Source organism: Anopheles darlingi, chromosome 3 (assembly GCF_943734745.1).
Source record: "Anopheles darlingi chromosome 3, idAnoDarlMG_H_01, whole genome shotgun sequence".
Lineage (NCBI taxonomy): Eukaryota > Metazoa > Arthropoda > Insecta > Diptera > Culicidae > Anopheles > Anopheles darlingi.
In genome coordinates, this window is record NC_064875.1 from 64,282,042 (window position 1) to 64,292,630 (window position 10,589).

At 50.0% G+C, this 10,589-nt stretch overlaps 4 protein-coding genes across 4 annotated transcripts in view; all 4 read right to left on the minus strand.

The window, feature by feature from the left end:
- Positions 1 to 657, minus strand: part of LOC125954526 (intraflagellar transport protein 20 homolog) — a 698-nt gene extending 41 nt beyond the window's left edge. The window contains exons 1-3 of the mRNA XM_049684917.1: positions 436 to 657; positions 209 to 363; positions 1 to 140 (exon numbers count right to left, since the gene is read on the minus strand). The exon at positions 1 to 140 is cut by the window's left edge and continues 41 nt beyond it. Coding sequence (XP_049540874.1) covers positions 24 to 140; positions 209 to 363; positions 436 to 559 — 396 coding nt within the window. The 5' untranslated portion in view covers positions 560 to 657 and the 3' untranslated portion in view covers positions 1 to 23. The remainder of the gene's footprint in view (positions 141 to 208; positions 364 to 435) is intronic.
- The window catches only part of LOC125954422 (uncharacterized), a 169,173-nt gene that overhangs the window by 20,926 nt on the left and 137,658 nt on the right, over positions 1 to 10,589 (minus strand). The window lies entirely within an intron of this gene.
- LOC125954426 (probable protein phosphatase CG10417) lies at positions 826 to 5,305 on the minus strand. The gene is made up of 6 exons (XM_049684773.1): positions 4,581 to 5,305; positions 3,161 to 4,512; positions 2,900 to 3,087; positions 2,644 to 2,825; positions 2,358 to 2,555; positions 826 to 2,279 (listed from the first exon to the last, which is right to left on the minus strand). The coding sequence occupies exons 1-6, from the start codon at positions 4,689 to 4,691 to the stop codon at positions 1,899 to 1,901; spliced, it is 2,412 nt and encodes an 803-aa protein (XP_049540730.1). The 5' UTR covers positions 4,692 to 5,305; the 3' UTR covers positions 826 to 1,898.
- Positions 9,585 to 10,382, minus strand: LOC125954512 (cilia- and flagella-associated protein 299-like). The gene is made up of 3 exons (XM_049684901.1): positions 10,273 to 10,382; positions 10,048 to 10,201; positions 9,585 to 9,980 (listed from the first exon to the last, which is right to left on the minus strand). Exons 1-3 carry the CDS (start codon positions 10,380 to 10,382, stop codon positions 9,585 to 9,587), a joined length of 660 nt encoding a protein of 219 aa, XP_049540858.1.

Here is a 10,589-nt window from a genome sequence, read left to right on the forward strand (position 1 = left end):
GAGGTGGCAGCGTGGGTGGTCCGCTACTGATGTTGGTAGAAAGTATCGATCATTTCCTGCTGTTCCGACTCGACACGCTGCAGATACTGGTACTCAATCTTGAGCTTATCAAGCTCCACCATCTTTTCAATGATTTCACTCTGGAAGATGTAAAATTCGATAAAACTATTTGGTGGACAATGGCAGGGCTTCCACGGTGGCATTGTACCTGTATCTGCTGCTGTTCCGATTCACGTTGCTTCGAAAACGTTTTCAGCATGTTCTGCACGCCGACGGCACGCATCTTTTCCTGGTCCACCTCGACCGCAAACGTTTCGATGATGTTGGCAAACTGGTCAATGATCCGCCGGAACTCGGCCAGCTCTTGAAGGATAAAGGCAATTAGTACTGTGGTTGCGCTAGAGAGATTTGGATTTCGCTTGATTTTCGGCTTACTGTCGGTGAACTGTTCACATTCGTCCTTCAGCTCATTCGTTTCGTTGGCCACTTCCGGATCGATGACACGCAGGGCATATAGGTCGTCGATAAAAAGGCCAGACTTTCCGAATTCTTCTCCCATCGTTGTTCAGCCCAGGGAACGAGGTGCGACTTACGGTGCGAACCTCACCAGAAAAGAAAACAGTTTGTATGGTTAAACGGTTGCCCCTGGTAACGGAAAACGGACCACTCTAGAAACCGATGGATTAAAAGACATTTTTATTGCCCTTGCTTCAGATACAATAGTGCGGCTCATCGATTTGTTCTGTATGGCTCACTCCTTCCTTTCTCTTCTTCTGGCCATCACCTACGCGATCGTACGAAAACACACACTAACGGAAGAATGTATTTTATATGTTTGATTTTTTTGTATTTAAATTCACATTTGTGTCTCATGCCCAAACACCTGTACTTCGAAGGTGGTATCAGAGGAAAGAATGTTGGAAGGGGAGTTAATGTTCACATTGCTAGCGCTATATTATGCTCACTATTTCTACTGCCTTCCAAAAACCTCCGCATTTTGTTTTATTCGTTTGTAGTTTTATGTTTCGACATTGACACATTATGTACATAAATGTATGCTCTCTTCCATGCTGCTTACTTATGTCCCTTTTCTAATGTTCCATTTACTCGCCCTAGAAACATGCAGGCGGTATTTAAGATTTCTTCATTTTTAGCATGTTAATATGCTCTTCTGTGGATTAAGTCTGTTCCGGTACGAACACCTTCTCCCCTCCTCCTCCCCGTCCTACCACTCGCTCCGTTCTAAAGCGGACGACGCGTCGTCCACACACACACAAACTACATGTACAACGGTCTATAAAGTACACACGCAGAATCCTCTACATTTGACGACGGTTTCGCAACTCATCGAGTGACGATCGTTAAGAATAGACATTTTTGTGGGAAAATCGAAACAGACTTTCCAAAAGACCACTTGTTGGCCATAATTGTGTTCTCGCTTATTACTTTTTCCCTTACAATCCTAATTCCCTTCTAAACACGTTCGTGAAAAATAAAAACAAGATAAAGGAAAGCGGGATCCAGTGATCTATGTACCGATCGCTGCGGTGTTGTGTTGCCTGGACGATGGGCTACATTCCCAAACTGATTTTCCCAAAACTGATACTGATATTGAGCATTTGAGAATTCGCCCGAACGCTGCACTGTGAATAGTGGTGGCCTGCCTACGAGGTGTCCACGGTGAAGAAGCTACGGTACAATTAACCCATCTTAGTAAAAGAACGCATAAAATGAGAAACGCAAGCACGGTGTGACAACGATATGAACGAAGGATAAACTCGAGCTTACTCCCTGAAGTCGGCGGCGACGTGTGTGAGTGAGTGAATTAGTGGGGAAAAGGAAGATGGTCCAACTGTGGACTGTCTGTTAGAGTAACGCAGACCGCACTGCCGTACGCTTCACGTTGATGATGATGAGGTGGCTTCGGATGAACCGGCCACCGACGCCGTCGTATCCATCGGCGTGTCGATCGAGGCGACCGCTGCTACTGCCTCTGTTTCATCAGTCGCCTCTACCGCTGCAGCACCATTGCTGGTACCGTCCGTGCTCGATGATGCGGCCGCCTCACCCACGGTGCCCGTGGTGGTATCTGTTTTAATCTTCTTCGAACCGGACGCAGGGACATCGGAATTGGTACTAGCGCCAAGTGTGAAGCTAGCTCCCCGCTTCCGCGACGCTGCACCGGTGAAGTTGGGCTTGAACTGAACAATGATCGCCGTCATGTTGTCACAACCCGTACCATCACCTTTGGTATGCGGAGCTAGGCAGTTGTCGAATAGCTTAAAAGTTCAAAACAAAAACATGTTTAATTGTCCTGCATCTTTGCTGGCCAAGCGGCTGGTCGTGTCGTGTATTACCTCTTCGCAGATCTCCGACAGCACAACGTTCGGCTTTCTGATGCGCTCCTTCACGAACTGGACCACCTCTTCGCTGGTCATAAAGTTCCAGATACCATCGCACGCCAGCACCATAAATTCGTCTTCCGGACCAATCGTGATCTTTTGAATGTCGGGCAGCGCGGAGATCATCTGCTCTTCGGCTGGGAGCGATTTGTTCTGGAAGTTTGGAAGTTTGGAAGCAAAACAGGCCGTTGTTAAGACGGCAAGACACGGCATGCTTGTTATCTTTAGTGTGCGTACGTACCATCTTGTAACCATGGTCACCAATGGCGCGCGACAGATTCAATCCTCCATTGACACGGCCATCGAGCGTAACGCGTCCACCAGCTTTTTCTATCCTCTCGAACTCGATTGTGTCCTCTGGTTTGTGATCGAAGCTCATCTCGAGCGCTTCTCCTTTGCGGCTAACGACACATCGTGAATCACCTACAATCATTAGGAAGGGTAAGATATTCAGTCAACGCCTACTGCCTGTGGTTCGGTAGTGTCGGCCTACTTACCGGCATTGGCCACGTAGAGATCCTTTCCGTGTAGCAGTGCGACGACTGCGGTGCATCCACTGTCTTTGCCCGGTTCGTCCGAGATGTTGCGCATAAATGCTTCGTCCTCCTCGTTCATGTAGTCTTCCTCTTCCTCCTCTTCGTACTCTTCCTCTACATCTTCATCCTCTTCGCTGCACTCCTCACCACTGTAAAAATATTAGGCGAGTTAAATGGGGGGTCACCAAAGCTACTTATCCCTCTTGTTCCGCCGTTACTCACTTGTCGGCCTCTTCCTCATCGCCATCCTCAGTACTGGAGGTGTCGGTGGGTTCAGCGACCGGTGGAAACTCTTCGTCCGAATCGCTCTCATCATCGTCATCCGAATCATCGTCATCAACTACGTGCGATGGCTTGGCCGGTCCATTCTTCGCTTCCACTCTAGCCCGTCGAACACCAGCCGCAGGACTGGCAGTAGCAGAAGCAGCCTTGCTGCTTCCACTTCCTCCACCACTACCCCCACTGCTGCTACTGCTGCTGCTGTGCACGGATTCTGCCTTCTTGGAACCCCCGCAGTCACTCGAAGCGACACCATTCTCCTGGCCACCGCTGCTAGCGCTAGATGACGACGATGATGAGACTGCCGCGGCCGATGAAGCGCTCGGTCCTTTGCCAACGTCACCATTCACCTTGCTGGTTGCCGCTGGTGCCGGCTGTTGTTTGCTGGGATCGGATGATGAGCTGTCCGGGGCGCACGTATCCTTTACATCCTTAACGGCGCTTGCAGTTGATTTGTCCACGATAACGCCATCCGTATCACTGATTTCATCAATCTGCTCTTCCTTTCTAACGGCGGAGGCTGCTGAGGATGAGGAAGATGAGGATGGTTCCTGGTGTGCCGCTGCGCCATCATCACGCCCTTCGACTGCCTTGTTGCTAGAGCTGCTGACCGTGGAATCTATGGCTGCATCACCGCTTGCATCCTCTGTTGCTTTCGTGCCCGCTTCTTTGGCGGCAGGAGCGGCTTCAGCCGAACTGGCAGCAACATCACCATCACCATCGGAGCCACCGGCGGTTGCCTCACCATCCGCATCCCCGTCTTCATCAGCAACGGTCGCTTTTTTGCCTTTCAGTAGCGGTGAAATGGGTTTAGAGCCGGCTCCGGCCTCCTTCATGACCTCGGCTAAACGTGTCTTCGAAGATCCGCGGGAAGATCCCGACGGCCGGCTGCCCGTTGCTGCCGCTGCCGCTGCTGCTGCTGCCGCTGTCGCTGGTGGCTTCCCACCCTTGCGGTACTTCTGCAACACCTCGTACAGAGGCATGATGGCCTCTTCGCGCAAATTTTCCACGTTATCGCTCTCTTCCTCCTCCTCGTATGCCTCTCCCGATTCCGTCTTTTCTGACAGCACGCGAAGCTCCTGAATTACGGATCCCTCGAGTAGTGTTGCATCGAAGCCGATGAACGCATCTTTCAATGCCTGCTCAAAATTTTTCTCACCGTACGCGGCCACCGTGCGTAGAAAGTTCGGTAGATGCAGGCTACAATACTTGGCAACCTCGGCACCACCGTGTCCATCGTAGACGGCAAAGAACGACACGTTCTCATCGAAGTCAAGTATGCAATTGTGGGCATCCTGTGGGGAAGGGAGAATCCGCATTAGTGTCACCGACGATCGGTACGATCCAGTACCGGCTTCCTTACCTCCTGACTCATACGCCATCCTTGCATCGAGCTGGATCCGGCCACGAGAAATTCGTTCGACTCGTCGCTCGACTCCTTCTCCGTGATCGGTGTCGTCAGGTACGCACCCATCGTTACTTTGTTTTCTTAATACGCTTGCGACCCCGATTGGATGCTCTTTCGACAGTTTTCTAGCTCTCGGGACGGGTATAATTAACTGCACACCGCTCCAACACGCACGATGCCGGAATCAACAAGGCAGAGGACGCGACTTCTTTAGCGAACAAAACCACGACTGGCGGGTGCTGGCCAACATCGAAGTCGTGCGGCGGTAGCGGCGGCGGCGACGGCGATGACGATGGGCGGGGGGTCGAGAAACACGTAGGAAACTCTCGACGCCTACCAGACGCTTGCTGCACCGACTTTTCCGACAGGAAAACCGGCAAAACCTTGCACCAAACGTACCAACTTGCGGGGCAAAAGGAAAACTGAAAAACGCTCTCGCGCGTTCGCGGCGGTGCGGTCGAACAGAAAAGGGCGCGCGTGTGTCTGAACGCGCCGGCAAATTTTATGCCGCCAGCATCACACGGAAATGTTCACAGTTTTCGCCGAAACCGCGTGGGCGTGCGCTAGCGTTCCCGATGCCCGTTTTCCCTGCTCGGAGACCCCCACTTTGTGGATTCGCGCTAGTTTTCTGAATGTTTTCGCTGTTTTCACGCGTTTTTCGCACGCACGCTTTTTACTTTTTTCCCTTTTTTATTTTTTTTTCAAAAATTCCCGCAAAGATGGCGGCCGTGAGGGGTCTCATGACTTTGTCTATATTGCTCATCATAGAAACTTTTCTTCTCACAGCGGCCCAACTCACCATGATGGCATGGTGAGTTTAACAAAAAATTCACCATGCTTTTTTGATTTGGCCGTTTTTCCGCGGTTTTTAGGGGACCTAGAATCAGGATATTGAAGGTCCGGCGTTAAAAAATCGTTTTTTTATTCTATAATTTCACTTCATTTCTTTTCTTTAACACACTCAACCAATTCCCCAACGAAAAACAGCAATCTCTTTACCCCTTGCCCCTGGAGAAGCGCACTCCAGCCTCCAGCCTTTGGAAGGGGTTGCCAATAGTCGATACGATGTTTCAACGCATCAAACCAGCCACTAAGGGATTATCACCTATTTGGTCATATTTTTTGCCCCCTTACTATAATTTGGCGCCCGTGGAGGCGCATGGTTGGTCATGGCAATTAGGACAACCGAAACCGCACATCCTATGGATAGATAGGGGGCAGATTTTAGCATAAAAAGATTATAGTGTAAAACACCTTCAGGAATAAAACGCCAAGCCAACCGCTCGGTTGCTCATCTGCAGGAGTTATTGCTACACATGATTTTATTGAAAATGCCACGCTAAGAGAATTAACTCACTGTTCACTGATTGACCTCATTGGTTGCAACATATTACTCCTTGCTCGTAGGGGTGCGGAAATGACGAGTTCGTCGGACAAGTAGTATTAGCGGTTGCCTCTTGGGCATTGAAATAATAGTCGTAAGATGATTTCGTGCCGTTGAAGACCAGGCAGTATATATCGTTATGATTGATATGTAGGAACTTTAGTTTTGGAAATTTGCTGTTCATGTTGAGTATTTGTTTCAGTCGATTATAAGTAAAAGCTATCGATTGTAGTGAAGGAAAGTTCCACGCGCTGAAATCGATGCTGGTCAGAAAATTGTTTCGCAAATCTAATTCATCCAAAGCGGGTAGCGACACCTGCTCACAAGAAGCGTTTTGTCGTGACTGGCAATCTGGTTGAATAGTTTCCAATTGATTACCGTCAACACTCAAACATCTTAGATTGTGAAGAACTTCCATCCGTTTTAGGTCGAATGTCTTTAATTGGTTGTTCGAAAGAGACAGCTTATCAAGATACGTGAATCGACCAATTCCGATCGGAAGTTGTATCAATCTATTGGTATTTAGATTCAACGTTGCCAGCTTCGGCGCGATCCAGTTGGAGAAGTTCAGCTGCGTTAATTTATTTAAATTCAGACTCAGAAAGTGAAGCACTGGGAATACAACAGACCCGTTTGCGTTGATCTGCTTGAGTCTATTGATGCTCAAATCAAGCTCGCGGAGCCACTTGAATGGTGTAAAGAACTCCACGTCGATGTACTCCAGCAGGTTGCTCGATAAATTTAGATCCTCAATCGGTATAATCAGCTTTGGATTTTTGCTCACCTCAAGTCGACGGAGTTTATTGAGTCTCAGGTCGACCCGGGTAAGATTGTGAATTCCATCGAGTGGTTCCAAGCTGAATGAGTCCAGAAAACCTTTGGATAATGTCAAATCCACCAGCTGTTGCAGGTGTCTTATGGAGGGTGGTATTTTACGCATAGCGCTCTTAAACACTAGCAACAATTTCAAGACATTGTTTATACCCAACACCTTGATTGTTCCCAAGCGAGGGGCAGCTCCCACACGAATTTCCTTCAAATGGCTCTCCGCCGGTATGCGTAAGATCTTATCGTTGTACTTTGCATACACAGCTCTCCATGTAATCCTGTTCAACATCCGCGTTACCTCACCATCAGGATATAGCATAGATTGTCGATCCACTTGCAGCATTAGAAAATCAAACTCGACTGGTGGACGAGGAAGCTGTTGACTTGCCCTCGAAGAACTGTTGAGAACATCGCACTGGGATCCCGGTTGTTTCACTTGAACGCACGATAATCCGTCGGACCTCAGAAACTGGCTGCCGCAAAAGTATGCTACGAGAACCATAGGAACAAAGTAGTAGTTGTACGGAGCCGCTGGGTATGCGGGGGTAACAAGACCTACCAAAAAGTATCCATATACGGATCAAACTGCTTTGCATGGTGAGTATCTCAAACGGCAAATTATTCGATTGACGACTTCCCTACTACTGCACGGCTTAGGTAGACCTATCGTGTGGATTAAGGTTTTTTCTGCGTCATTAAATCTGTGTTCCATCAACAGAGATCTATTATTCACTCGTTAAGTGGTGGCAGCAATAGCAGGTGATTGCCAAATAGTATGCAAGTGAACACCACAGAAACGGTGTGAGAAAAAGTGATTAGGAAAAGAAAGGTTCCTTCTGCATAGATCGCTTGCACCAAGGGGTTTTTGGGCAACTTGGGGTTTACAGTTGCTTTCCAAAACATCTGGGTTGAATATTTATAATATCTCTGTGTTTTTTTTCTTTTTTCCATAAAACGACACCAATTGTTATCACAGAATCCCAACCAATGCAAACGAATCCACGAGATTGTTGTGTAATTGTGCCTCCTTCGTTTGGTGCCAACGGTGGTGACGTCATAAATGTCCTGATGACGTTCCACCCACCAGCAGGAAACACGAGGGTCATTATGTGCATCCCCTGGAGCAGCACATTCAACTGCGCGTAGACGTACGTAGGCGTGTACGCCCTCGTACCACCACGCTCAACGCTCGCCTACGCTCGCCAGCCAACATTAGTATCTCTCGTTTTCCCACCCAAGGGACTCGCACTGGTTGTCAGTCACGGAATGTAAAAACGGAACGGTCCTGGTAAACGGTTTTCCCACGCCCACGAGAGCAACGCGATCCGACGGATCCGACGGGGCACGTGGGAGTCGGCCCGCCTTGTGGCATGCCGTCTCTCAGTTGAGCATCAGCATGATCCAATCTGGCGACGGTCTGGGCACGGTGGTGATGTCGGTTAGGGAAATCAGATTCATTTGTGTAGGCTTAGAAGGATTTCCGGTCACCGATTGGAGTAGTAGCTCGTAGTGGCGTAGTGGGTAATCAGTGTGAGCACCACCTCGCCACCACGGCTACGCGTAATCCCAAATTACTGTACATTAGCAATTGATTATCAGTTTTCCGTTTTGCAAAGGCCACTTGTTCCGGAAGTTCTTAAAAGCATTTCCGGGACCTCAACCCGGGGCATTGGTACGCTCCTATACGGTCCCACTGTCTATTCCTGTTGCGTTTGTGCGTCGCTCGAGCTCGTGGCCAGGCCAGGCCAGGCCAGGTCGAGTCGAGCTGTTTCCCAGGGTCGCAGCGTCATCAACGCGCCCCTCGATGTAGAAGCTTCTTCCGGGGCCTTCCGTGTGGACTCGGGTGGGGTGGGGTGGGGTGAGGTAGGGCGAGGGATGCGACGATCGGAATAGTAATCGTAAATTTACGCTCACTCTACACCTGAGAGGCTCGCTAGAGCAAATGAACGGGCGAGTGCGCGCACACACTAGAAAGGACCTTTCCAAGGACGAATGCCGTATTAACTGGCAGCGTGGTAGAGAGGACGCAGGCTAGGGCTACTATCATCGACCAATACTATTGCAACATCCCGTCGATGGGTGGGAGGAAACACACGAAAGGACAGACCAGAGAATGCATTCATAGGAGCCCCCGCTCAAGTGGTCGTTCGCTTCGTTCCAGTGAATTGGTTCCGCGTCGTTGGTGCATTTTCAACCTTTCGCTTCGCTTTACCCGCCGTCACACGCACACACACACACACACACACACACACACACACACACACACACACACACACACATACACACACACACATCAGTGTAAACTGGGAGGAGAAAAGGATTTTCCCTAGTCCACACGGCACATGCGCTGGAAGTGCGCTGGTGACGGCATCTCTCCGTTTGGTGGCGAAAGCCGCTGTGGTTCATCCACTGCAAACGGGGCGCCCCACAGTGCGAACGGTGCTTGTAGAAGCGAAAGCACAAGGATACTAGAACCTGCAGGCCTTGATGTGACCGTCATTCTCTTTCTCCCTCTCTTTGTGTGTGACGAAAATGCAAATAAAAATAAAACGACTCTCGAGCGCGTCGTGTGTGCGCGCGCGGAAGGTCGTGCATGGGAAGCGACCGAACGGAATCCTTGAAAGTTCACCTGCTATCGATTCGATTCGCTTCGCTTCAATGCTACTTGGTTCTCTCCTGCTGACGGATGAACTTCCCTGGCGCCCATCGCGCATCCCTTCCTATCGCGGTCATGCGGTCACCTCAATTTAGTAATTCTTCCGGACCACATGATCGTAGAGAGCGACCTGGTCGTACGTGCTGCTCGCTGCTAGCTCCAATCGGCTCGTATTCGTACCGCAGTACCCGGTGACCGGATCCGGGTAGATATCCTTACGATCGTACAGATTGCGAAACATGAGACCCCGCACCGGATCGCACAGGATGCGGTAGTTGCGGGTGTTGTTCCTCAAGGTGCGCCCCGATCGCGAATTGTAGTAGAGCAGATCGAGCGGCGTCGGTCTCAGGATTCTTTCTCCGGCAAAGATCGCCTTCCAGTCGTTCGAGTACGGCAGATCCCGTTGCACACGGCGCAGTGCTTCCTCGTAATCGATGTAGCCGGAAATTTCCACACTTTTCCTCATACAGCGGATGTAAATGATGGTCTACAAGGAAGTGGAGAGGTGTCAGCAAAGTATCCTGCCCTGGGAGCGGGGGGTGCTGACGACATACCGATAAAAGACCCAACCGGTTCGGACGCTCCCGCACTGCCAGCTCACGCAGGAACTCTGCCGTCGGTTCGAGGTTCCGGCTAAACAGTGCGTTAGGATCCTTCGAATCCTGGTGAGCGCTTTGCTGCGCTTCAAACGCATCCTTCGTAAGGGCACTGCAAATGTTGGTGGCGATTATGAGAGGAAAATTCTAAACACAAAAAACCCCACCCCTTTATAAACTCACCGATAGCCGGTCCGGAAGAGGCTGATCAAATTTTCCCTATCACCGAAATATTGCAGACCTTCAGCGTCGACCAGCGACTCGAGGTAGTCGTCGTACGACCCAAACTCCATTGTTGGGACGCACTGATCTGGTAGCAGATGGATCGCAGTGTACTTGGATTTATGGCGTTGCGTGTTGTGTTGCGTTTGCTTGCGACGATTGCTACGTCTTCCAGAAATACAGTCCGGTTCCAGGAATCTCATAATGCCCCAGAGCTCAATCGGAGCTTGTACCAAGTCCCAAACACCGACGCTGTACCCTTTCTCCACGAATTCCAC

What these genes read in the sequence shown, in the direction of transcription:
- LOC125954512 (XM_049684901.1), bottom strand. Translation starts at nt 10,382, where the DNA reads ATGGAGTTTGGGTCGTACGACGACTACCTCGAGTCGCTGGTCGACGCT. An exon ending in CTCTTCCGGACCGGCTATCG is followed by an intron (nt 10,202 to 10,272) that starts GTGAGTTTATAA and finishes CAACATTTGCAG; the next exon opens with TGCCCTTACGAAGGATGCGT. An exon ending in ACCGGTTGGGTCTTTTATCG is followed by an intron (nt 9,981 to 10,047) that starts GTATGTCGTCAG and finishes ACTTCCTTGTAG; the next exon opens with ACCATCATTTACATCCGCTG.
- LOC125954426 (XM_049684773.1), bottom strand. Translation starts at nt 4,691, where the DNA reads ATGGGTGCGTACCTGACGACACCGATCACGGAGAAGGAGTCGAGCGAC. An exon ending in GATGGCGTATGAGTCAGGAG is followed by an intron (nt 4,513 to 4,580) that starts GTAAGGAAGCCG and finishes CCTTCCCCACAG; the next exon opens with GATGCCCACAATTGCATACT. An exon ending in TGTCGGAGATCTGCGAAGAG is followed by an intron (nt 2,280 to 2,357) that starts GTAATACACGAC and finishes TGAACTTTTAAG; the next exon opens with CTATTCGACAACTGCCTAGC.